The sequence below is a fragment of the Ptychodera flava genome, chromosome 8, assembly GCF_041260155.1.
Source record: "Ptychodera flava strain L36383 chromosome 8, AS_Pfla_20210202, whole genome shotgun sequence".
NCBI classification, from domain to species: domain Eukaryota; kingdom Metazoa; phylum Hemichordata; class Enteropneusta; family Ptychoderidae; genus Ptychodera; species Ptychodera flava.
The window spans coordinates 40813303-40839263 of NC_091935.1; the positions used below are offsets into that span (position 1 = coordinate 40813303).

At 36.4% G+C, this 25961-nt stretch overlaps 1 protein-coding gene across 2 annotated transcripts in view; it reads right to left on the reverse strand.

Annotated features, from left to right (window-relative positions):
• The window catches only part of LOC139139351 (calcium homeostasis endoplasmic reticulum protein-like), a 26246-nt gene extending 6951 nt beyond the window's left edge, over positions 1-19295 (reverse strand). Inside the window, exons 1-13 of one of the 2 annotated variants that reach the window (XM_070708231.1) lie at positions 19124-19295; positions 17098-17268; positions 16171-16358; positions 14560-14697; positions 13153-13304; positions 12091-12202; positions 11436-11525; positions 10852-11002; positions 10053-10214; positions 8788-9021; positions 3568-3965; positions 3111-3244; positions 1985-2212 (exon numbers count right to left, since the gene is read on the reverse strand). In XM_070708231.1, coding sequence (XP_070564332.1) covers positions 1985-2212; positions 3111-3244; positions 3568-3965; positions 8788-9021; positions 10053-10214; positions 10852-11002; positions 11436-11525; positions 12091-12202; positions 13153-13304; positions 14560-14697; positions 16171-16358; positions 17098-17268; positions 19124-19151 — 2186 coding nt within the window. In that variant the 5' untranslated portion in view covers positions 19152-19295. The remainder of the gene's footprint in view (positions 1-1984; positions 2213-3110; positions 3245-3567; positions 3966-8787; positions 9022-10052; positions 10215-10851; positions 11003-11435; positions 11526-12090; positions 12203-13152; positions 13305-14559; positions 14698-16170; positions 16359-17097; positions 17269-19123) is intronic. The other variant, XM_070708232.1, reaches the window with a different exon arrangement.
• Positions 19296-25961: the final 6666 nt, after the last annotated feature.

A 25961-nucleotide genomic window follows, 5' to 3' on the forward strand; every position in this document is an offset into this window, starting at 1 on the left:
ACACGGATGTAATGCATTTTCAAAAATCCTCTGAAATCAGTAGGGGGGGGGGCTTATACTCGGACGAGTACGGTAAATGCAACTGTGATAAATGTAGACCAATCAACTTGTATACTATTACCATGTGACTTCTCTAACTTTGCCAAGGTCACATATAAACGGCCTGGTTTTGCAATATCAGTTTTCAGCACCTCTATCCTCTTTTACTTATATCTATATTACCAATACAATGCTACCTTTCCCATTTTTTTAGTCAACCAGGATAAGCCAGTAAATAATGTTTCTTGAGATTTCATATCATGCACCCCTGTTCCCCTCAAAATATAACAATATTATTCACCACTGTTCTCCTCAAAATATAACAATATCATTCACCCCTGTTCTCCTCAAAATATAACAATATTATTCACCACTGTTCTCCTCAAAATATAACAATATTATTCACCACTGTTCCCCTCAAAATATAAAAATATTATTCACCACTGTTCTCCTCACAACATAACACCAAACATAATAGAGAACAATGAAAATGTTACCATACTGTTAAATTCACTTATTTATTAATGTAACGTAAACTTCTCAAAAACACTGACATGCAGCAGACACTGCTAAAACTCTTGAAAGATGCAGTCACAGCTTTGCAAAAACAAAAATACCCCTCCATATTTTTCACCTATTGCATTTATACCTGTGATGTACAACTTACAAGTTGGCAGTATCTGCATTCATTTATCAACTTTTGTTTGTTATCTTGGTGTCACCATGAATGTGTCAACATCTATGCTACTCATGTCACAAGTTTATTTAAATCAGCTTCATTTAACTCTAAGCACCAAAGAAACACAGTTGAACTATTATTATTTTGCGAAATAGCTGGAGCTGGAGCCTGTGGTGCTGGTGTGATTGCAAGGGAAAGAAACACAGGATAACACTGGGTTCTAAATTTATCACTTTCAGAAATGTGATTTTCTCTCTGTGATAAAAATGTAGAGTAATTAGCTTTGTCATAGTTATCATCATTGAAATCTCCTGTGCAGATGAATGTTTCTCTTGTTAAGTAGTACAGCTTGCAGAGGACCATTTATGGTTTGCTTGTAAGATACTAATTGTTTACAAACAAAAGTTGTCCTGGTTACGAGTGTTCATTAACATAAGGTTATGGCATAATGTTTTTGGTATTGCACTACAGTACAAATACCGATAGTATTGCACTATAGTACAAATACCGATAGTATTGCACTACAGTACAAATACCGATAGTATTGCACTACAGTGCAAATACCGATAGTGTTACACTACAGTACAAATACCGATAGTATTGCACTACAGTACAAATACCGATAGTATTGCACTACAGTGCAAATCCCGATAGTATTGCACTACAGTACAAATACCGATAGTATTGCACTACAGTGCAAATCCCGATAGTATTGCACTACAGTACAAATACCGATAGTATTGCACTACAGTACAAATACCGATAGTATTGCACTACAGTACAAATACCGATAGTATTGCACTACAGTGCAAATACCGATAGTATTGCACTACAGTGCAAATACCGATAGTATTGCACTACAGTGCAAATACCGATAGTATTGCACTACAGTACAAATACCGATAGTACTGCACTACCGATAGTATTACACTACAGTGCAAATACCAATAGTATTGCACTACAGTGCAAATACCGATAGTATTGCATTACAGTGCAAATACCGATAGTATTGCACTACAGTACAAATACCGATAGTATTGCACTACCGATAGTATTACACTACAGTGCAAATACCGATAGTATTACACTACAGTGCAAATACCGATAGTATTGCACTACAGTGCAAATACCGATAGTATTGCACTACAGTACAAATACCGATAGTATTGCACTACAGTACAAATACCCATAGTATGCATACTCCTATGCAAGTAAACTGTAGTACACATGTGAATACACAATATTCTTTTGTCAAAGACTTCATACCTTTGTCTTCTCCTTGGAGACTGTGACCTTGAACGAGACCCTGACCTTGAACGAGACCTTGAACGGGACCTCGATAGTGAACGTGAACGCCCTCTTGATCTTGATCTTGATTTGGATTTAAATGATCTTCCTCCTTTTCTGTTTTTCTCTTCACGTTCCTTTTTGAGTTTTGCATATTTCTGTTTGGCTCTGAAGAATTCATACAATCCATTTTGTTCCCAGCCATCCCTGTTGTTGGAATTTACATCACATAATGAAAATCAATATCAGATATTGATGATGTCATATGATGAGATTTTCTCCAACAAGAAACCATGTTTGTCCATACATCATTTATCTGAAATTATCATCTTGTTCAACAAAATGTTACAGCATTCAAAAGTTAATTCATTCACAATTACAATTAATATTTATTCACTTTTCATAAACTTGTACAAATCATTGGTATGACTAGACAGGGTTGTCATATAAAGCACTGAGCCGATCCCATCACACTTTCTATCATGGTAACAAGTACTGAATTTAGAGCAGATGACAAAATTTTGAGATAGCAAAGTTGATAAGTCCCTATCACTATCCATTGCAATGTATTCATTTATTTACTTCCTGCATAGAGATTACAGATGTATTATTTGTAACATTCAATGTGAACATATCGCAGCAATATATTCTCCAAAGTTGAATAGTGATAACTTGCTTGGAAAATGAGAGAGATCGAAGGAAGACAGCAGACCAAGAAAGCAGAAGGCTGTATTGTAAACCACCAGTCTAAGTTCCTTGCTGTTTTCTTTGGAAGAAAGGAACATTGCAAGGGATATTGAGAGGGAATTTATTATCAATTTTGCTCTCTCAAACATTTTGTCCTCAGTTGTAAAACAGAACTCATTTTGAGTTTCACAGAAGGGAAACATGCATTGTATGTACCAGTATTATGTTTGCCTCCATCACTATGCCTTATGACAGACACTGTCAAACTTACAAAAACAAAGCTCCGCATGCTGACAGATATAAACATGTACATAGGTACATAGAGACTGCTAAGCACTGCACTAGATTACTGATAGTCATGATAAGCAGCACTGTAACACACACTGCAATGACCAAGGACTGTAACTGGCATACTGACCCATTTCTTGGTCTTTCATGTGACGGTGGAGCATAGAAGGCTTCAACAGCAGCCAGCAGTCTCTCTGTAGGTGGTTGTGGAGGTGGTAAGCGAATGTCATCGGAATCTAATGGCTCATACTCTGTGTCTTCTAACTGCAATCAATAACATTATGTGAATGTTAGTAACATCTACATATTCTTTTAACAGGGCCATATTATACACACATACAGATACACATGCACAGAAAAACTAAAGACCATTTAATTGTGAATTGAAATGATACAATCCATTGTCAATAGAAACAAACAGGCATAACACATGTACAGTTTCTCTCCATTCATCTCAATAAGCTGGTAAAAAGCAAGAATATAACAAGTGCACTAAAACCATGAAAACTAGTAATTTAGTGTTCTTGAAATAATGCATGTGCACAATTGTGTTAAGCTGGCAATGAAAAGATGGTATTAAATCTTACCTTAACTAAAGGTGCCATAAGTCCAGCTGGAAGGTCAAAGTATGGTACTTTAGGCATCAATGATGGATCATTTGGATCACTAGGTATCATAAAAGTCTGTGGTGCAGCAATAGGTGGTCCTGGAGGTACACCAGCGCCAGGGGGTGGTACACCTGTACCAGGAGGAGGTACACCAGCACCAGGGGGTGGTACGCCAGCACCAGGTGGAGGCACACCAGCACCGGGGGGTGGTACACCACTACCAGGTGGCGGTACACCTGTACCAGGTGGACCAAACATTGGTGGTGGTTTACTGAAATCTGGGGGTGCTGCTCCTGCTAGAGGACGGCCATGGTTATATTCATGTACCAGATTTGGAGGTGGTGGAAAAGCTGGTGTTTGTGATGGTTGATTTATGCCTGTAATATACAATAATAATGTTACTTTCAAAAATGAAAATATCACGCAAGACAATATCTGATAATACACTGCATTCCTTTATGATATTGACAACGAATTAAAGACATTGCCCAATGAAGGCTGTACATTTATAGTATAGTATTGTATCTCGAGTTAGTGTACATCAAGCAGTTAAGAAAGTTTGGTAATGAAATTATTCCAACACCTACTGACATTGTTCAGAATGTAAGGCTATCATTGTATGTATTTGAATGGCAAGGTTTTATCTGTGAATGTACTTTATCGTCTCTAATACCAGTGAATTTTCTGACATCACTGTTTGAGATCATTACGGATAATGCAGCATGATATTGTAGAGATAATGGCATATAGCAAAATATGCATTTCATCTTCTGTATTGAATTTCATTGAATTTTAGGGATATTTATACTTCTATTACAGTACTCTTCTGCTTATAAGACCCTGTTCAATAATAAGCCCCCTTGGAAAATGAAGTGATTTCAGTTTGTACTTTTGTCGATCCATAAACCTCCCTTAGTGACGTGGCTCTTTGAGTCAGACAAAAAGACATGTCAAAGAAGAATGTCAGACAAGGTATGGAAATTTGCATAACCAGTGTCATCACTCCCATCCATACACAGTCCCCATGGAAATTGTCCGTGTTTACTACATTTTCTTTCAAAATGCTACTTTTAACATTAGAGGCATACTGATAACTGTTTTGACAGATGTCTTTTCATTTTGCACATTTTCCACATTTAGGAAACATACTGCACATAATACCTTCATGCAAACTGCTCTTGCACAAGATTCTCAATGCTTTGATATATACTTGGGAAAAAAAATGGAACAAAAGTTCCTGCATGAAGACACTTAAATTGAACATTAGTTCTGTTTTTTTGAGGATGTTGTGGCCCTAATAAGGGCTGTTTGGTTTAGGTTTTTGTAGAAGTGGACTGGAGTGTACTGTTTGGTTGACAACTAAAGGGTGTTACTGGATGTGCACAGAAAAACATATGATTATTGCCAGAATATTAAATGAAGACCCTAGTGCATCATTAATTAACAAAACAAGCGACCTAGCGGCCGATATAGCTCCGCTGTGTTTATGTAGAGAATAACTATTTTTGACACATGTTGATGAAGAAGGTGGAAATCTTTGATAGCTCAATGCAGTGGCCAGAAAAAAGTGGCTAAAATAGCTGCAAAAATACACAATAGAAGATTTCATTGTACTTTGAATATATCACATTGGATCATCCCTAAGAACATGTCAACCAAAGCTATCTGATGAGTAGTTTTTTGGAGAATAAAATTTTCTGACCAAAAATGGCAACAATTGCCCCAAAAAATAAAATTTGCAGATTTCATCATAATTTCAAAAGATCAAATTTAGTTCATCTATAGAAACCTGTATACCAAATTTCAAAGCTGTTGAACAGTACTTTTTGAGAAACAAATTTTTTAACCAAAAATGGAAAAAATTGACCCAAAATTCAAAATTGTAGATTTGAAAATTGCCCCAAAATTACAAAATTGCAGATTCATCATAATTTCAATAAATATCATTAAGGTGATCTATAGGAACCTGTATACCAAATTGCAAAGCTATCAGATGAGTAGTTTTGGAAATACACATTTTTTGACCAAAAGTGGCAAAAATTGCCCCAAAAATACAAAATTGCAGATTTCATCATAATTTCAATAAATATCATTTAGTTCATCTGTAGGAACCTGTATACCAAGTTTCAAAGCTATCAGATGAGTACTTTGGAAATACACATTTTTTGACCAAAAATGGCAAAAATTGCCCCAAAAATACAAAATTACAGATTTCATCAGAAATTCAATATATATTACTTAGTTCATCTATAGAAACCTGTATGCCAAATTTCAAAACTATCAGACCAGTACTTTTTGAGAAATACATTTTTTGACCAAAAATTGCAAAAATTGCCTTAAAAATGCAAATTTGCATATTTCTGCACAATTTGAACAAATCTGAAATAGATCATCCCTAGGGACATATGTACCAAATATCAAAGCTATCTGACTGGTAGTTTTGAAGGAGATTTTTAAAGATGTTTTTACCAAAAATGACAAAAATTGCCTTAAAAATACAAATATGCAAATTTCACCACAATTTGAACAAATCTGTCTGAAGTCACCCTAAGTAAACTGCATATCAAATTTGAAAGCAATCAGACAAGCGGTTTCAGAGAAGAAGATTTTTTTACCAAAAACACCAAAAAATGCCCCCAAAATACAAATATGCAAATTTCACTATGATTTGAACAAACTTAAGTGACGTCACCCCAAGTGAGCTGCATATAAAATTTCAAAGCAATTGGACTTGCGGTTTCAGAGGAGAAGGCAATTGTTGACGGACGACGACGGAGACGACGGACGACAACGACGACGGACGACAACGGAAAATCAACCTATTTGATAAGCTCCGCGTCGCTGACAGCGGAGCTAAAAAGCCTATATGGCACTTTTGTGTGACTCCCAAATTCTCCATGAACTGTTACGTTTTAGGCTTTAAATAGTATTTCTTGTTGATGGACACATCAAAATCCATAGTACTAATGATGAACGGGGCAGTGTCCCTCTTCAAACACGCTACTTTGAGACCATCTTGAACAACAGCTATGGCATTCCAATCAAAGCTCATATAGGACACCTCAATCAGCAGGAGAGAAGCATGCTAACATCCAAAATGCCTTGGACTATGACCTTTCTGGTGACCATCACCATAAACCACAGAAAGATGCCCTAATGTATGATCTTGTGAAAATGAAAAGTTTACTGCCAGCTGGTACCATATATACAAAGATGTCCTGGGCCAAATTCTTAGCCCTGACTTAACATTGCCAACAAAAAATTTGAAACTCAGTTTCAGTACACCTATGAAATAAATCAATTTGGTAGGAATTGATCAAATTAAAGATGTATATCCAACATAACTGCTTTGTAATTTTCTAAATAATCATGAACAAATTTCTAAGGGCAATCACAGTAAATGTACCAGGAAACCAACCTTGATAGGTAAGTCTTGATTGGCAAACAAGCTACTGGCATACTCCACGAAATGAGTTTGATTATGAACACAATCAAACAATTTGGCAGAGTCACTTGACTGAAAGAGTTACTAAGACCACTAAAATGTGTTTACTAATGGAGACAGACATGTTGAAGAACGTCACATAGATTAATTGTAATTGACGTTTCTGTGTGCCATGCAACGTGCTTCGTAACATAGATCTCCATGTTTCATATGGTTTAATTTTTCAAAATCTAGGCATTTTTTCAGGTAATGACCAACAGATGAATTTGTTTTTATTGAGAGAACAATACTGAAAATATCAAAATTTGAATGCTCAAGTCAGGCTATTTTTGGACATGCAAAAGAGCCACTGTACATTGCCCTTCATATTTGAAATGTAACATCACAAGCATACACCTATGACCTATAGTCACTGGATATGCACCAATGAGCATGGACATACTGGTGACATAGCTTTTCAGGCTTATTTATTGCCATTGTATTTATGATGCTGGTCAGACATTGACGGCGTAATCCAGGCACACAGAGACAGTATAAGGACAATCTACCACAGCTGCCTCTACCTTTGGCATGCTGTTGGTAGGTACAGATAATTTCCGCCTTTTACATTACATGTATTGCTGCATGAGAATCTCTCGCAAGGCCAAGTTGATATGTTAGTCACAATATGGTTGATATGTCCTATTTTACAACAATGAAAATAAAGTATGCTGTGGTATAAGTGTGACTGTAATGTTTTTTTCAATTTGATCCTCTTCATCAACTTTCTACTCAGTGTTTGTAAAACCTGCATCTTGGAAATTGTGCTGAAAATTGTGTTGAAATTGTCTATATCCAAATAATTTACATAAATTTGCATCAATTATTGATATCTTCTTTGTTTTAGAGCATGCCTGTGTATAAGAACCCATAATTTTTCTTTGATTTATTGTCATCAAAGCAGGGTACTATCAGGGTACTATGCAGAAGAAGTAAAATAATGAAATGTAAAAGTGAGGAGCTGTATGAGAAGAGCATGAGAAGAAATGATTGACCGCTGCATAAGATGAAAATACTATTAATGAAAAACGATGCACAAATAATCATGATAAATTCCAATGAAAACAAAAAAGAAAAAAACTGAAGCAATTATGTAAGCATTTGTAAAATACAGTACAGCTTCTCAATTTAGACTTGTAAAAGAAATCACTTTATATGATTGTACAAGAATGGAAATGATGTAAAGGAAGGTTGTATCGAAAGGATTAAATATTGACATAAACAGGACTTATCACAAGCAACAATCAAGACACCATGAAGCACTGCTTGATATAGGAGAACCAATGGCAAAACAAAGCATTCACTCACAACAGGACATTCAGTCACATGAAGACAAGTGTGAAGTACTGCCAAGACAAGACCAGCAGTGAAGTACTGCCAAGACAAGACCAGCAGTGAAGTACTGCCAAGACAAGACCAGCAGTGAAGTACTGCCAAGACAAGACCAGCAGTGAAGTACTGCCAAGACAAGACCAGCAGTGAAGTACTGCCAAGACAAGACCAGCAGTGAAGTACTGCCAAGACAAGACCAGCAGTGAAGTACTGTAAAGCATGATGAAGAATTGTTATCGGGAAGGAATGAATGACAAACAAGACAGGGTATAGCCAATGCACTGGCTACTAAGACTGCTGCTGCAAACATGGATCTGATATTGGGTAGTTTGGAAAAAACAATTGGAAGCTGTACTGTACTTCAAAGCAGAAAGCTGACATACCATGCTGATATTCATATCTTTGCGGTGCTTGATGTTGAAATGGTGGTGGTTGGTTATATGAAGGGTGGGTCTGAGCACTCCCTGAAGTAGCTCCCTGACCTTGTGAGAAAGGTGGTCCTCCAAACGCTGCTAGATTACTTGATGATGAAGACCCTTCATTGAATTGTTGTTGTGATGGTGGTGGCGGCGGCTGTGATGACTGTGGTACGTACTGTTGATTTGGTGCCTGTGAACCTAAAAGATATCATACAAACTGTCAAAATTCCATGTCATGAACTCAATTTGTACTCACAAATATCCTGGTAGAAGAGAATGGGACAGAAGACTGAACAAAGCACATACAATCAGGACTGATAGGAATTTTTTATGGAAAACTGATTGTGACTGAGGGATGATTCTAAAATTTTCCATTGCTTATATGGTAGCTGTGCAGAAATAAAGCCCTGTTAATCGGAAAGTTACAGGACCGTGGGCGTGCAATAGGGAGATCACTGATGACACAGTCATTGGTATACACTGGGCGGAAGTTTTTGAATTCTCAAGGCATCGCTTTGACCGTGTAATAAATATGAATAATCATGATGGGCACTTTCGTGACATACGAAAGAGGGGTAAAATGGTCATACAGGGAACCCATTTTGAAACATATGAGTTCTCCGACAAAAAATGGAACATTTTTTCAGTTTATTTTTGACTCAAGTTTAGTCGCTATATATTCACAGACATCATATGCAAGATTCAATGACAATGAACGCCTTAAACGTGGCAAAATAATGTGATTCTGGGACCAAACACGGCATGTCCAATCAGTAGTGTGGCTTTTTCACATTTGCATAGATTTACAATAATCCGGCTTTTATAACAGTTTATGAATAGGTCAAGGGCCATGTGCACTTACAGGCAATGCCTTGTGTAAATTACAATACTCATCTAAGTCTGACATGAAGAGAATGAAGATATTCATTCTTGATACTGTCTTGATACACATATATACGTCAGTATATCTGGGCCATTCATCAGACCAGTCAAGCAGTTTCCCATTAAACAGATACTCTCAAGTGAAATTATTGTGAACATCGTAAAATGTTGCAACCATGCTAGTCACTTGTTACATGTATGATCAGACCTTTCAATTAACATATGAAAATAGTGGAGCATGGGAAACCCTATATCCCATTCATCATTGTAGACAACAATTTCATGACATTGACTTTGAATCAGTATTTCACTTAACCTATCAAACCTATCATTTGTATTTTCCATACCTGTTTGTTGTGGCTGTGTGTTGGTTGATGGTATTGGTTGTGGCTGGTTTCCATCACTGACTGCCGGTCCAGTTGATTGCAGTGGTGGAGGTTGTTGCATCATGAAATTTGGAGGTGGAACTTGAGTAGGGGGAGGTATTGATGGGGGTGGAGTACCATAACCTGGGTGACATATAAAATCCTCATTTTAAAAAGACAACAACATTTATTATGAAATCTCTCTCTCTCTCTCTCTCTCTCTCTCTCTCTCTCTCTCTCTCTCTCTCTCTCTCTCTCTCTCTCTGCCATAATTACATCGATATCATTCTATCACACTATATCCTTTCAAAGTTTTCCCATCATACTTGATTCATCCCTTCCCTATCAGGTTTACTCAAAATCCTAGCCTAGTAAACATTCCAATCCCAATCCCAATTATCCCATTCACATCTCAATTACACATTCCCATCAAATATCTGAAATACACCAATTAAAATTACCCTCTTCCGATCCATTTCTATCCAAATTACAGTAGTCTTATTCGATTTCACAATTTCCTATCCTGGTCACCCCATTCATAGTCTGGTTCAATTATTTTGAGACTTACACCAGTGTAGATATAGTTGCTACAGACTCATGAACAAGAAATTGTTGAAAGAATTAATACACCTTTCAGAATGCACTGTTTGCATAATATAATAAAAGAATATTGTTAATGAATAATTACTGTGAAGGAGAACAAGATGGTCCCTCATTTGCATTAAAACTGAGTAAGGTAAACATTCCGTAAATATTGAATTCAGTTTCCATGGTGACTTACCTGATGATGATGGTTGTGGAGGAACTGGCTGTTGCTGCGGCATCAAGTGGTTGACATATTCATTGTGTTGTTTCTGCAATTGTTGATATTGTGTTTGGATACTAGACTGGATTTGTTGAACAATTTGTGAATGGTCAGTTATCAATGCAGCCTGAAATAAAAAATGATGTTCCAAATGTTACAAAAAACCAGTGTTTGTGTCTGGGTAAAGAATGTAAGACCTCAGGTGTGCTAACCTTGGCTAATTATTCATGTATGTTTTTTAATATTTTGGCAACATGGAATAATCTTAAAAGAAACAGCTTTCTTTTTGAGATGTTTGAATATGTTCAATAAATTTTGCGAACTATTCATGAGGTACAATATGACTATTCATGAGGTACAATATGACTTCATGAGGTACAATATGACTATTCATGAGGTAAAATATGACTTTGTCACTGGTATTGTGTTGAACAGTACAACATTGCGTGACTGGGTGATTTGGCCTTTAATACTCGATATAGTTATCCACTTTCACCCTTATGAATTTGGTATATACAAATTGGAATATGAAATTTGCATCCTTAGATGTATGTACTTACTTGATACTGTGACATTGAAACAACTGGGTTTTTCAATTGGTCTATCACTGACACTTCAAAGTATTTGTTGTTATCCCATAAGTTCAACAACTGTTGGAAATAGATGGTTCAAAGGTTATATAAGTGTTTCTACAGACACTCAACAGACTGCCTCTTACATTTAGGGACTATGTGTAATTAATACACTCAAATGAGAAATAAAAGTCCTAGTGTTTATGAAGAAGACACTTGGCTCTAATTTTGGACTTCTAACTCTGAGACATTCTTGTTCAAATTGAACTGCTTTTCAGTCAACACATCCCACACATATGAGCAATGGTGTAATTTCCTTAATCTTAATCTTAATGTCTACATATTATAAATAACTTCACATGGACGCAAGCTATATAAGTTTTCTAATACATATCAACGATGTCCTGTGACTTTTTGTCAATAATCTGTATTTTGAATGGTGACACACAATTACACCAGCTTAATTTTGACAGTCTGAAAATCAGTCTTTCTCAAATCGGTCCCTTGACAAATTTAGGCAAAAAAAATGTATGATTTAACATCTAGTTTCTACTGTCTATGATACACACTCTTCACAAGTGAAGATCAGCAACATTTTGTTTATGTATGACAAAGCAAAGTGTAGATAATGCTCCATTGTTACCTTAGATAGTTTCTGTTGCTTTTCTTCATCCACTCCTATGTGAGTACTACAGAATATAGGAACTGCTACTTTCTCTAATGCTTTCTGCAGGTCTTGAGCTTGTTTCCTAATGCTATATGCAATATTGACAAGAGTTTTCCACTTATCATTCAAGTTTACACAAAACAAGGCCCAGTTATGCTGTTATACCTTCACTTGGATTTACAGCAAGTAACACTCACATGAATAATAATCTAAATATATGTATGATTTTAATGATGTAAAATTTGTCAATATATCAAAAAACATGGAAGTCGTGAATGTGGAAGACTTCTCACTAAAAACAGTCTCTTCCTCTTCAGTGGAGAGAATCACCAATGAGAAATTGATCTTCTTGTCTAGAGAGTCACTCATCACCAAAAAACTGTTTTCGCAAAATGGAGAGAGGGTGGCAGTTTGAAAAAATGGTCAATACAAAACTTACAAGTGTATTAAAATCAGAACATGAACTTGTGTGTAGAAACAATAAGAATTTACCGGTTTATATAAATGTTAATGGACTAGTTGTAGTATATACAATGCTGAATTCAGTAGTGTATACTGGTAGATTTGTTTAAAATAGACCATTGTAACGAAAATCTGATTGTATCAGAATTGACATGCAGGTAAGGCTTAGTACTAAAGAAGTTTGATGACCCCTGGCTTCAGTATTTCCTGGAGTTCATATACAGAATAAAAGAAAGTTGCATATCTTGAAGTAAGCTAGTACATACAATTTGCCTTGCTTTTTTGAAATCCCAAAAATTTAATGACTGACTTAAACAGTTCAGTGGGTACATCTTTTTGACATTATTTCCTGATCTCACAAATCAATGCTTATTGCTAGTATTACAATTATACAAGAAACATATGGGGAAATTTGAGCAAAAAACAAAAACTTGGCTCATACACAAAAACATTGACCATAACATACATCAGAATTGACAATGCAACTGACATTGCATGCATACATGGCAAGAGAAGACTTATTCATCGACAAGAACTACATGAAAATTGACAGTTTATCCAAAGTAATGGACTTACCAGTGATGAAGTACATCATTTATCAGGTAGATAATGTGCAACTTTAATTCAAATTTAACACCTTTGGTTGTAACTCTCTGAAGCAAATACTCTGACATCAACTCACAATGCTTTGAACTCTTGGCATTGGTAAACATCCACTGCTTGCCACCCTAAGAATCAATAATGTTTGTACCATATCTCACTATAATAATATATTGATCAATCTTTAAATTGGTATAATATTACAAACTGTACAATGCAACTTAGTATGAAATTATACAATGCCACTGTAACTAGTATGATATGGTAACCCATTTTGTAATATGGTAACTTGTAACTAGTATGATATGGTAACCCATTTTGTAATATGGTAACTTGCAACTAGTATGATATGGTGACCCATTTTTGAATATGGTAACTTGTAACTAGTATGATATGGTGACCCATTTTGTAATATGGTAACTTGTAACTAGTATGATATGGTGACCCATTTTGTAATATGGTAACTTGTAACTAGTATGATATGGTGACCCATTTGTAATATGGTAACTTGTAACTAGTATGATATGGTGACCCATTTGTAATATGGTAACTTGTAACTAGTATGATATGGTGACCCATTTTGTAATATGGTAACTTGTAACTAGTATGATATGGTGACCCATTTTGTAATATGGTAACTTGTAACTAGTATGATATGGTAACCCATTTTGTAATATGGTAACTTGTAACTAGTATGATATGGTGACCCATTTTGTAATATGGTAACTTGTAACTAGTATGATATGGTGACCCATTTGTAATATGGTAACTTGTAACTAGTATGATATGGTACCATTTTGTAATATGGTAACTTGTAACTAGTATGATATGGTGACCCATTTTGTAATATGGTAACTTGTAACTAGTATGATATGGTGACCCATTTTGTAATATGGTAACTTGTAACTAGTATGATATGGTGACCCATTTTGTAATATGGTAACTTGTAACTAGTATGATATGGTAACCCATTTTGTAATATGATTACTGGACCATAATGAAAGCATCATAGAAATAACATGAAAATGAACTGATGGGCTGCAGTTTATCATCAGCTGTTAAAATATCATTAATAAATGCTGATAAATAAACTTACAGCCAAAGTAAAACAACAGCATTGAAACATTAAGTTCAGTAAATAGATGCATCGCAGTTGGTGTTTTTAATCCACTTTCTACCAGGCTCCATAGACAAACCATAGAAATAGATACAACTTTGGAAAAAGAGGATTAATCTCTTTGTCACTCTGCTGACAGTTCATTGGCAATACAAAATCACCTAAAACTTCAAGGTTAACAATCAGTACAGTGATCTTGAAAATACCTTTGACAATGAGTGAGACAAGGTTTAAATAAATATTTGAGAGGTAGTGACTGTACTCACAGATATAGCATCTTTTGTACAACTGTCAATGATTGGTTGCAACTTTTTATTGAAATCAGACAAATCCAATTCTAGTTCTTTGGCAGTATTTTCTATTTTCTGTTCCTTGGCTTGGAATATGGCAGTTTCAATTTGTTCCTAGAAGAAAATTGATAAGATTTAGGTCACTTTAGCAAAAAATTATCTTGCTTGCATCATTGAAGGTTTCTGAGTACATATGACCATGTAAATGTAAAACATGCATAAGAAATACAAATACAGTGATACGTCAGTACATAATTAGAGAGTATTGGTCCGATGGTAGGATACAAATACAGTGATACGTCAGTACATAATTAGAGAGTATTGGACAGATGGTATAATGCAAATACAGTGATACGTCAGTACATAACTGGAGAGTATTGGACAGATGGTATGATACAAATACAGTGATACGTCAGTACATAACTAGAGAGTATTGGACAGATGGTATGATACAAATACAGTGATACGTCAGTACATAACTAGAGAGTATTGGACAGATGGTATGATACAAATACAGTGATACGTCAGTACATAACTAGAGAGTATTGGACAGATGGTATGATACAAATACAGTGATACGTCAGTACATAATAGAGAGTATTGGACAGATGGTATGATACAAATACAGTGATACGTCAGTACATAACTAGAGAGTATTCGACAGATGGTATGATACAAATAGTGATACGTCAGTACATAATTAGAGAGTATTGGACAGATGGTATGATACAAATACAGTGATACGTCAGTACATAATTAGAGAGTATTGGACAGATGGTATGATACAAATACAGTGATACGTCAGTACATAACTAGAGAGTATTGGACAGATGGTATGATACAAATACAGTGATACGTTAGTACATAACTAGAGAGTATTGGACAGATGGTATGATACAAATACAGTGATACGTCAGTACATAACTAGAGAGTATTGGACAGATGGTATGATACAAATACAGTTATACGTCAGTACATAATTAGAGAGTATTGGACAGATGGTATGATACAATCACACAGCTTACAGGAAGTATTTGACGTGGAGATTAGAGACTAAATTTTTGCTCATCAACTAGTGACAAAGGCCAAGGAATTTCATATAAATCTTTGCAAGTGTGAAACTGTACAGCTCTCAAAGACAAGGTCACTTGCTACAGACTGTAAAATGCATTTAATTTTTTATGTTACAAGATCTCACAACACCAAAATTATTGTGACAAGCCTTCTCTGTCTGCCTGAAATATTTTCCCACACAAATTTGTTTCCACAGAGGACAGATAACTGGGAAAATGCCAAGAGTTCATATTCTAGCTAAACACTGGGTAAAATTGGAACAAGTGGCTGATAGGTAACATTATAGAATTCATATCAATAATTACAAGTTGAAAACAATACAAATACTTTAATATTAAGTCAGTCTTAAATACCCTTTCACTCCATCACTTTCATGTAAAGTAACCATTGGTAGAGTGATAGTCATTACTGAAATTAATGAAAATTGATAATTATAAATTTTGGATGACAACGGTGATTAGGCTAAGATGCAATACAGAACAGCCAGGTAAATGAACCAATGAGAGAAGTTACCTGTTGTTGTTTCATCAGATGTTGTTGTTGTTGAATAAGATTACTTTGACTCTGTTGAATTTGTTCTTGTACTTGTTGTTGTTGTTGTACCTGTGGTTGCCATGGTGCCGATTGTATTGACTGTCGTGTGATCACATCTTGAATAATCTGTTGCTGTTCGACAAGTTTTTGTTTCTGTTGTCTTAAAACTGAAAAAGATTAGAAGATACTTAATTTTGTAAGTATCAGCATGCACATTCCACCATGAAAAGTCTTCTTGCAAAGATGTGGGTCACATGCATGGAACATACCACTTTCACATCAGATTAAAGATGTTGGTTAACAGAGAAATGCACAACCCTTATGTATAGTACAACATCTACCGTCCCAAACTCCCAAGGCCATTCCTATACATTTATAGATTCTGCATTGCATCTATTTCTGTTTTTCTTACCCATGAAATCTAACTACTGACATGAAACAACAAATCAGGCATATTTACATGCAGTGATACTTCTGACACACAGCAAAGTGACAGCATAACTTCACTGTTCAGATGTTGATTTTTTCTGCAGTGCATGGTACACAGTTATTTCTTGTATTTAATGATTTTTTTAAGTGAAAATAAATAACTACAGTTATAACAATGTCTGGCCTGTATCAACACATGAAAGGAGGGGAACAATCTTTTCTCCATTTAGCCTATCAAAATGGTGGACACCAAACCTGATATTCTCATCAAATAAAATGGTGTTTAATTTCTATCCTCAACAAAAGTTATATATTCACTATTGCGCACTTGTTTTTCAATAATAAAGCAAAAGAGAAATAATGTAAATTTTCATTGATCACAATTAGTTAGCTTTAGCAAATATTTGTTTACTAACTGTATAAATGAACACTTGTAAAGTAGATTACCATGGTAACCATGGTAAGACAAAAGCTCACCTTGTTGCTCTGTTGATACCTTGTATTGATAGTAATTGTAAAATTCTCCTCCAAACAGAAACTTGAATCGAGGATTATCTTTTTGCTTTGACTTGGTCATTTGCTCAAACTCTGGACCATTTCGTGCCACAAACTGAGCTAACTTGTCAATTATGTTTCTCTGTTCTGGTTCTGTAAATATAAACAAAAAAATTACACACACAAAAATTACACACATATATAAAATATATATATATATATATATATATATATATATATATATATATATATATAACATTAAAGACAGAGTAATAATATCTGCACTGCATCTGCCTGACAATTGTGAGATGCATGAAACTTATTACAGGTAATATTACACAGTTAATTATATCCCTCTAAATAACAGTATTTTTCATGAAAACTAAAGTTTATCGTCATACATTATTCAAATTTTGAAACATAAATGTGACAATTGCATAACCTTACACTTTTAACAGGAATAATCATGATGGACAAATTGTTTTACAAGTGTGTAATGTTAACAAATCAATCTCTGATCTCTGAATAGAATAGCAGGTTTCCACATTTTCAATTTTAGTACTGGTTACTGGTCCTTTTTATTATAACAGGGGACCATGCCAATGTATTTCACATTGTCATAAATTTTTGTAATGCGAGAATCAAACATTGATGCCACATGATTAGACTTGCTCAGGGACTCTAAGTCTGTGGGACTATAATAAAGTATCAAACCATAAAATCAATTGAAAGCCGAAACCTCAGCAGAACATTGCACTAAAGTGGTATGCTGTTGCGCAGATGGGTCCAGACACTTTGCAACAAAACCAGATCACCCTACATAACTCCATCCAAAAACCATTTTGTACCAAAACTACCTCGTCCCACGCCACTCCGCACCAAGTATCAGCTCAAACTAAAACCACTTTACCCCAAGTGTAATACCATCACAATACTACCCACACGTCCTGAAAAAACAATGCCATGATGTCACCTGCAACTTGGAAGCTTTACTGTGTCAGGACATTTTGGCAACCATAAACGGTAGAATTAGAAAAAAAACATGCAAACTACAATTATAAAGCTACAACTGAGTTGCCTTGCACAGAATTGAGTCATGTTCTCGAAATGTGTGCAATTTCAACACTTTTAGTCCTGGGATGACAGATAGTGGGTGAAAACTTTGATGGCAGTGGTTGGTTATTTTCAGCTTTACTGGTTGGCAATAGTTGGGAGTGAAGTGGCATTGTTTCGGGGTGAAATGGTTTTTGGCAACACAGAGGACTCCAAGGGTGAAGAGGGTTTTGGTACGTGGTGGTTTTGGTTGGAAGTGGTTTTGGTGCGAAGTGTCTGGGAACCAGCTCAGATAGTCAGGTGAATGACTTAGCTTGGCCAGTCAGTAACTCAGCTGCCAAGAAAAGCCAGGCGACTGGAGGCAAGTCTAGCATATGATGTATCTAGTGCGCTAGGCCTGCCTCTGTCATGTGTGTCATTGTTTTCTTCGAGTTCTAAGATGTGCTGTCACATAACGTCCACCATAGACCCTAAAAACGCATAGAAACGTCCTTTTTTAGGGCCTATGCGTCCATAAACCTTGTCATACAATGAGAGACGTATTGAACTATACTTGGTCCCCGTAGCTCGTACCATTGAGCTTAAATATGACCTAAGGTCAATGGTATCATGGAGGCAGGATGGAGTCTACTCCGACGCAGGTATTGATACCTGTGCAGGCTCAGTTGAGATCATGCCGCGATCGCGATCATGAATGTCTTTTAACTTCCTCCACGCTCATGTAGCATAGATTGCTACTACTATATATTATCTATGGAGTGATAAGATCAATCACATACTGCTAATACCGTAGACTTTGAAGCGATATTTACTTGCCATTAGCTGCAAGTTATCACACTCATCACTCATTAGCAATATTAGTAGTCTATAGTGTCAGTGTCGTGTAGGTAGGCTGTACGTCCATGAGCCGGTCAAGAATACACGACATAAGAATACGGTTATATACTCTGATTACCTTCTGGTGGTTGCGGCAAGCCTTCCATCTTGTACCGGATGGATTAGCCTCCTACTTGCTGGTTCAGAAACCTCACAGAAGCTCTTTTGGGGGTTTTCAGAATGGCGCTTATGCTACAATTTTGATACTTGAGCACGTTACGGCGCAAGAGCGGAACTGTTCCGCCGTTGGTGGCGTTTCGTTTCGTGACAAACTCATATTTGGGTTCAGGTTCAGAGCAAACACAGCCTCACTTGAGTGCCGTTTCGTGCTCATTGATTGATTGATTGATTGAATTTGAAGTTTTTTGCGAATGATCTTATGTATCTCTTCACTTCAGTAAGACAATTTGTTTTGGCTCACCTTGAACATTGGAACAATACTCAAAAATTCAAGTTTTGAAAAAGCGCTGTGTTAACCCAAGTTTTCTGTTCCTTTTTTTTGTATATTATGTTCTGCGCACTGTGATGTATTCATGGCGTGCCTTTCCCCCTAAGAATTTAAATAATAAAGAATAGTAATTACTAAGCTTCTGTCAGTCTGTGTGCAATACCCTGGAAGCTTGAATTCGAACTTTCATTTTTTGTCCAGTTTAACTTTAAGTTATAAGTTCCTCTTCAAAATGAGGTAAAAGGGTGTTTCCTCCAAGTTTCATTATTGTGTCTATCGTGTTTGTAAAGTGTTCTGTGCGATCTGAGCCAAGTGATTTCTTGTATATTTCTTGAGATAGTCTATTTAAAACATTCTATGTTTGTGAGAGGCATGAAATTAAATAAAAATACCGCCACATTACCAGTGACAATGTCATTGCCTTGTGTCCAGTTTTAGATCACATATGCAAAAGAAATCATTGAACCATAATGTATACAGCATTTTGTAAAAGTTAAAAAACAAAAATACCGTAAGATTAGTTTGTAACGAGCTCTCTCGAAGTTTTGCCCCATCATGGGCAGACTTGGACAAAGGCATACAAATTAATTCGCCACCAGGTCGCAGTCTGAACATGTGCGGTATGACATTGAAAAGGTGCGAAAGCATCAAATATCTGCCTTTCCTCATTTGTTCCGTTCTACAAATTTGTAAAAATGACTTTAAGACTTCAATTAATGAGCAATACTAACAATCTTAGCCAGTGCTATTTTTAATTTAGAAACCAATAGGCCTAACACTATGCACTATCATCATCCACATCACTGTAAAAACGGCATCTGAATCCAAGTGGGATCTGAAACTGTATCTGAAACCAAATTCGTTCGTAACACCATCGTCGCCGTACAATAGCAACATTCTGGTCTAAGACCAAGAAAACACAAAAACACTTTTTTACACTTGGGTGGCGAGTCTACCCGACAGCCCCCGAGATTTAATAGACTTTATGAAGAAAAATTTTACACAACCATAACGTACATGTTATAATATACACAAAATTCATGAAGAGTTGAACGATATCTAATGTGTACTTTTATCTTGATATAGGCCTAGGCCTAAATCTGTTGTAGCCTAGGGCTTTGATTCAATATCTACTTTTCTGACGATACTTCTCGTGAATGAACAAAATACAACATATATGCATCACTAGTTCGGAAAAAATTGAGGGGAAGCAAGCTAGGTACGGTGTAGACACCCGAGAGAATGTGACAATCTTCTATTCACTCTCTATTACTCTCATTAGCATACAGGGCATCACAGGTGTGAACGAAAATTCTACTGAATGTCAACGGTACGAAAACATTTGTTCTAATTCGCTACGCTCGGTCTAAGACCAATAAAACACAAAAACACTTTTTTACACTTGGGGTGGCAGCACGTCTACCCGACAACCCCCGAGATGAACAAAGAACGGCCGTAATTTGGTAAATGAAAACAAGATATAGGGCCTACTAATGTAAGAAGTAGCCTTATTTATAGACCTAATGTACGGGACACGTTTAAGCGTGCATCAAGACTGTCTTGGACATAGCCATCTTTAGCTTCTTCGCTGCGCCATCGTCCGTGCCGTTTGAACATTCTATCCTCTACCCCCATTTGTGCTGTAGTAGAAGCACCCCTGATCTTAAGCTATGTAAAGAAAACGACTCTGGGTTTGGTACTACAAGTTTGAGCTTTTCTAAAAGCATTTCCCTTGCTCTCGTGTACGAGTCTCTTCCTGAACGCAACTTTAATCCTTTGCTAGTCCTGCAAAGGGGTCTGAAAATGAAATCCTGGCTATCGGTTGGAATGTTTGCAAATGCAAGGTAACGTACATTGCCACTGGACATGTCGGACTATCATATTTTGCAATTACTACAGATTTACCATCCCTATATATGTTAGTTTTTGACTGCCTAACGAAAACTGAAATGTAACGTTCATAGAAAATAATATCTGACCTTAAATTGTTACATAATTCGTCATATCTAAAGAAACCTGCAAATGACAGCAAACACATCGTCAAAAAACGGATATCAGACAAGACTGCCTCCTTGCTTCCATATTTTGAAACAAGCAAAGATAGGAGGTCCGTTGTGAACGGTTCCTTTTTTGTCGACAGTTTAGACAACTTGCGCTTAGCAGCTTCAAATGTTAGTTTTACGGTTACATGTATACGGTTTCAAAAAAGAAAATATCTAAATTGGTGTTTGGCAGCTATTGATATTTCAATCTGCGGCAAATGTAGACGCAGAATAAAATTTGTATATTTTGTCATTATTTAATTTTCTGACGGGATATTGGTAGTACTGCAGCGGCATACCTGTCGGCTTCTTCCCGTTTATGTCCATTGAAATTCCCGCACTTTACATACGGAAGATAGACAGCGGTTTACCGGGCACTTATCGCAAGCTGCCCGCTCAGAGTCGTTGAATTTCACGAACCTTAGGTACGGCAGGTTGTCAATCCTTTTTTCGGTAAAACTTTCGCTGAATGCCCACTGAAAGCCATTCCAATCCATATTTTTGGTAAAAAAAATGTCGACCCTTTTCCGGGCACACCTGTAGTCTGCTGCCCGTTGACAGCGATAGCAATCCACGCGTTTGTACGGGAAACTTTCAACCTCTTTCCCGGCATACCTGTCCCCGGCAGCCCATTCAATGCAGTTCCAATTGTCGCACTTTAACTACGGGGAATTGATCGCCCCTTTAATTAGCACACCTGTCGTCCAGTCGCTGCCATCCGACATTCATATACCCGTTCTTGTGGTACCGAAGATTGTTAGTCTTTTACCGGACACCTGTACCTTGCCCTCGCCGCCTGACATCCTTATTCACGTTCTTTATGTCCGGAAAATTGTCAGCCCTTTCTCGGATACACCTATCGCCAATTCCCGCCGCCCGACTTTCTAGTCCTCGGCAATTTGAGTGGTCGGTATTGCCAAAGCTTTATCGAGCACATTCCCGATATACGACAACATACATCCGTTTTCAGGGTGAAAAAATGGTTGCCGAATAATTAATCCCCAGCATTTTTAGGCCAACCATATTTCGATGTGGAAATCACAGAAAGATGTGATGAATTATGTTCAAATTGTATTTTGTTATGGATTTCAGACCTAAGAAAATGACGTTTTCAAGCAATTTTTACATTAATCGCTGCGAATTTGTGAACAAATTCATACATTTTGTGGCCAGGCATCATTCTAGTTTGGAAAGAGAAAAACATTTGTGTGTAATCAGCTTTGCATTGATGTTTAGGCCTATGAGTGTTGAATAGCAATATTGCGCATGAAGTAGTTGCTCTTATGCGACGTTATCTGTCGTATGCGAGACTCGAACTTGTTGTTTATTTGTGTCTGTTTGTTTGTGTGTATGTTTTTGTGTTTGTTTATTTGTTATATTTGTTGTATTTTTAATAAAATAACAGCCAAAAGCTGTTTTGTTAATATTTGTCAAAAGAGCAGTTTATTTATTTGCTTGTTTGTTTATGTATGTATTTGTTTGTTTGTTTGTTTGTTTGTTGATATGTATTTTCGAGGGTGAGGGTCTCAATATATAGAGGGAGTGAATAAGTCTAACCCTAACCCTTACCCTAGCTTAAGCCTAACCCTAACCCTAACCCTAACCCTAACTTAAGCCTAACCCTAACCCTAACCATCGAAAATACGTATCAACAAACAAACAAACAAACAAATATATAAACAAACAAATAAATAAACTGCTCTTTATTGACAAATATTAACAAAACAGCTTTTGGCTGTTATTTTATTAAAAATACAACAAATATAACAAATAAACAAACCACAAGCACATACACACAAACAGACACAAATAAACAACAAGTTCGAGTCCCCTGTGGTCGTATGCGAGCAACAAAATCGAATATTGCAATTTGATACACAGCCCCTTATTTCGGATATGCGATTTTCGATATTGGTTTGGACTCGACCCCTGGGACCCGACCATGTTTACGTTTTAGTGATGATCCTGCCGTCTGACTCAGACTGATACATTTTAGGCAAAATATCCGCCCGCGCCAATACTAACGCCCAAAAAGTGCGCTTCTTCCTACCGTTGTGATGCTTTCTGATAAAACGGTAGTGTTTATGCTGAGACGCTATTTACTCGGCCTGAGGCTGATCTGAAAGTCTGGAACAAGGACAGCTATGAAACAAGAACAGTTGTCAGTCGATGATAGTTACATATAAATGCACTTCTTGATCCCGGAAAAAGTTAAAAAAGAAATTAAGAAAAGTCATCGAACTGTAGAGAATTGCAAATCAATTACGTGTTAATCAATCCTCATCAATTAATGATTTTATTCTGAATATAGGAACGTATCTGGCCTAAAAGTAGTTACCCTGAAATTTTGTCCACTCTGTCTCACGCAACTCCATAACAGCTCTAATGGGATGGGAGTAGGGGGAGGGGTCTAGTGACCATGTACCGTCTCTGTTTCGGAAAAAAACAAAGTAACTCATTTGTAATTAAATATGCCTGACTGAAACGTCCATTTGATTAAAGTTTATTATGTTGGCATAGCCATCCGACTTGTGACGCCAGGTCAGGGTCAACATTAAAAATGAAACTCGACAAAAGAAACTTCCTGTTCTACACCAAATTCCGATATTCGATTTAATCCAAGCATATTGTAAAACGCTGGTCTTTGTATCTTCTCACTTATTTCATGCGAATAATGCATATGTTGCTGGATTTCGGGCCAATATGCGTTTAGTTCTCTAATATCACCATCAAATGTAAGCTGGCCGCGTAATCTTCGGCGTTACATGTAAAAACCGATGTTGGATATGCCAACTCTAAAACGACAATCACGATTTCAACGATTCGATTTCAACATTAAAATTCGGTTGGCCTAAAAATGCCTTTAAAAATTCGAATTGGTTCAGTAATTCGCAGCGATTTTTGTAAAAATTGCTTGAAATCGTCATTTCCTTAGGTCTGCTATCCGTAACAAAATGCAATTTAGACATAATTTAACGTGTTTTTCTGTGATTTCCACATCGCAATTCTGGTTGGCCAAAAATGCCACGGATTCCACGGATTTGTATTGCTTAGCAAATGCCTTTGGGCAGGTTAAATATAATAATTCATAATTAAAAATGGTAGGATGTGGTGATATTCACCAATTGTCAACACAGAAACCAGGAACCTCTGGTTAAACCCGCTACGTAGTGATAAGTACCTCGATGAGTTAAAATTATGAACCTTGCTATGGGTGAAGGCTCAACATCAAGGTAACATTTTGATTTTTAAATGTGTGTGTATCATCTCACGGCATTTTTGTTTTTTAACTTTTACAAAATGCTGTTTACATTATGGTCCAATGATTTCCTTTGCATATGTGATCTATAACTGTACACAAGGTGTTACAGAGTTCATTGACTCTGACGTCAATTCTGCATAAAGGTTAATTATCAGGTTCAGACAGGTTCAGACTTATTAATTATGTGCGATGATTATACCTTAGGTGAGAAATCTAGCAAGTACATACTGTTACGTCATGTGAGAAATCTAACAAGTACACACTGTTCTCGTGTTTATGGTCTTGGCGATTGATACACGTAGGTACCTTGGCACCAAATACGTCAGGGAAAGACGTTGCATTTTATTAGTATGTAAATAAGGATTGTATGCATTGAATTGTATATACACGGTGTCTTTACGAACACCAGCTCAGACGAAGGGACAACATCTTGAGAGAAGGACCTATCTGGCAATATGTAACATCCATTTATAAGAAATAAACGGTGTTATCTTTGAAGATTTGGAGTCTCTACGCTGTTTCTGTATCCCGATACCCTCTCGCATGGCGATTCCCCGAGGAAGATAATTGTCGATGGCAACACAGGCAATGACATTGCACTGGTAATGTGGCGGTATTTTTATTTAATTTCATGCCTCTCACAAACATAGAATGTTTTAAATAGACTATCTCAAGAAATATACAAGAAATCACTTGGCTCAGATCGCACAGAACACTTTACAAACACGATAGACACAATAATGAAACTTGGAGGAAACACCCTTTTACCTCATTTTGAAGAGGAACTTATAACTTAAAGTTAAACTGGACAAAAAATGAAAGTTCGAATTCAAGCTTCCAGGGTATTGCACACAGACTGACAGAAGCTTAGTAATTACTATTCTTTATTATTTAAATTCTTAGGGGTAAAGGCACACTATGAATACATCACAGTGCGCAGAACATAATATACAAAAGAAACAGAAAACTTTGGGTTAACACCGCGCTTTTTCAAAACTTGAATTTTTGAGTATTGTTCCAATGTTCAAGGTGAAGTGAAGTGTAGAGATACATAAATCAATCACCAAGAAGTTCAAATTCAATCAATCAATCAATCAATCAGCATAGTATAATAGCGCCAAAATCCAAAAAACTGTGTTTTGCTCCGTGACGCTCATGTTTTAAT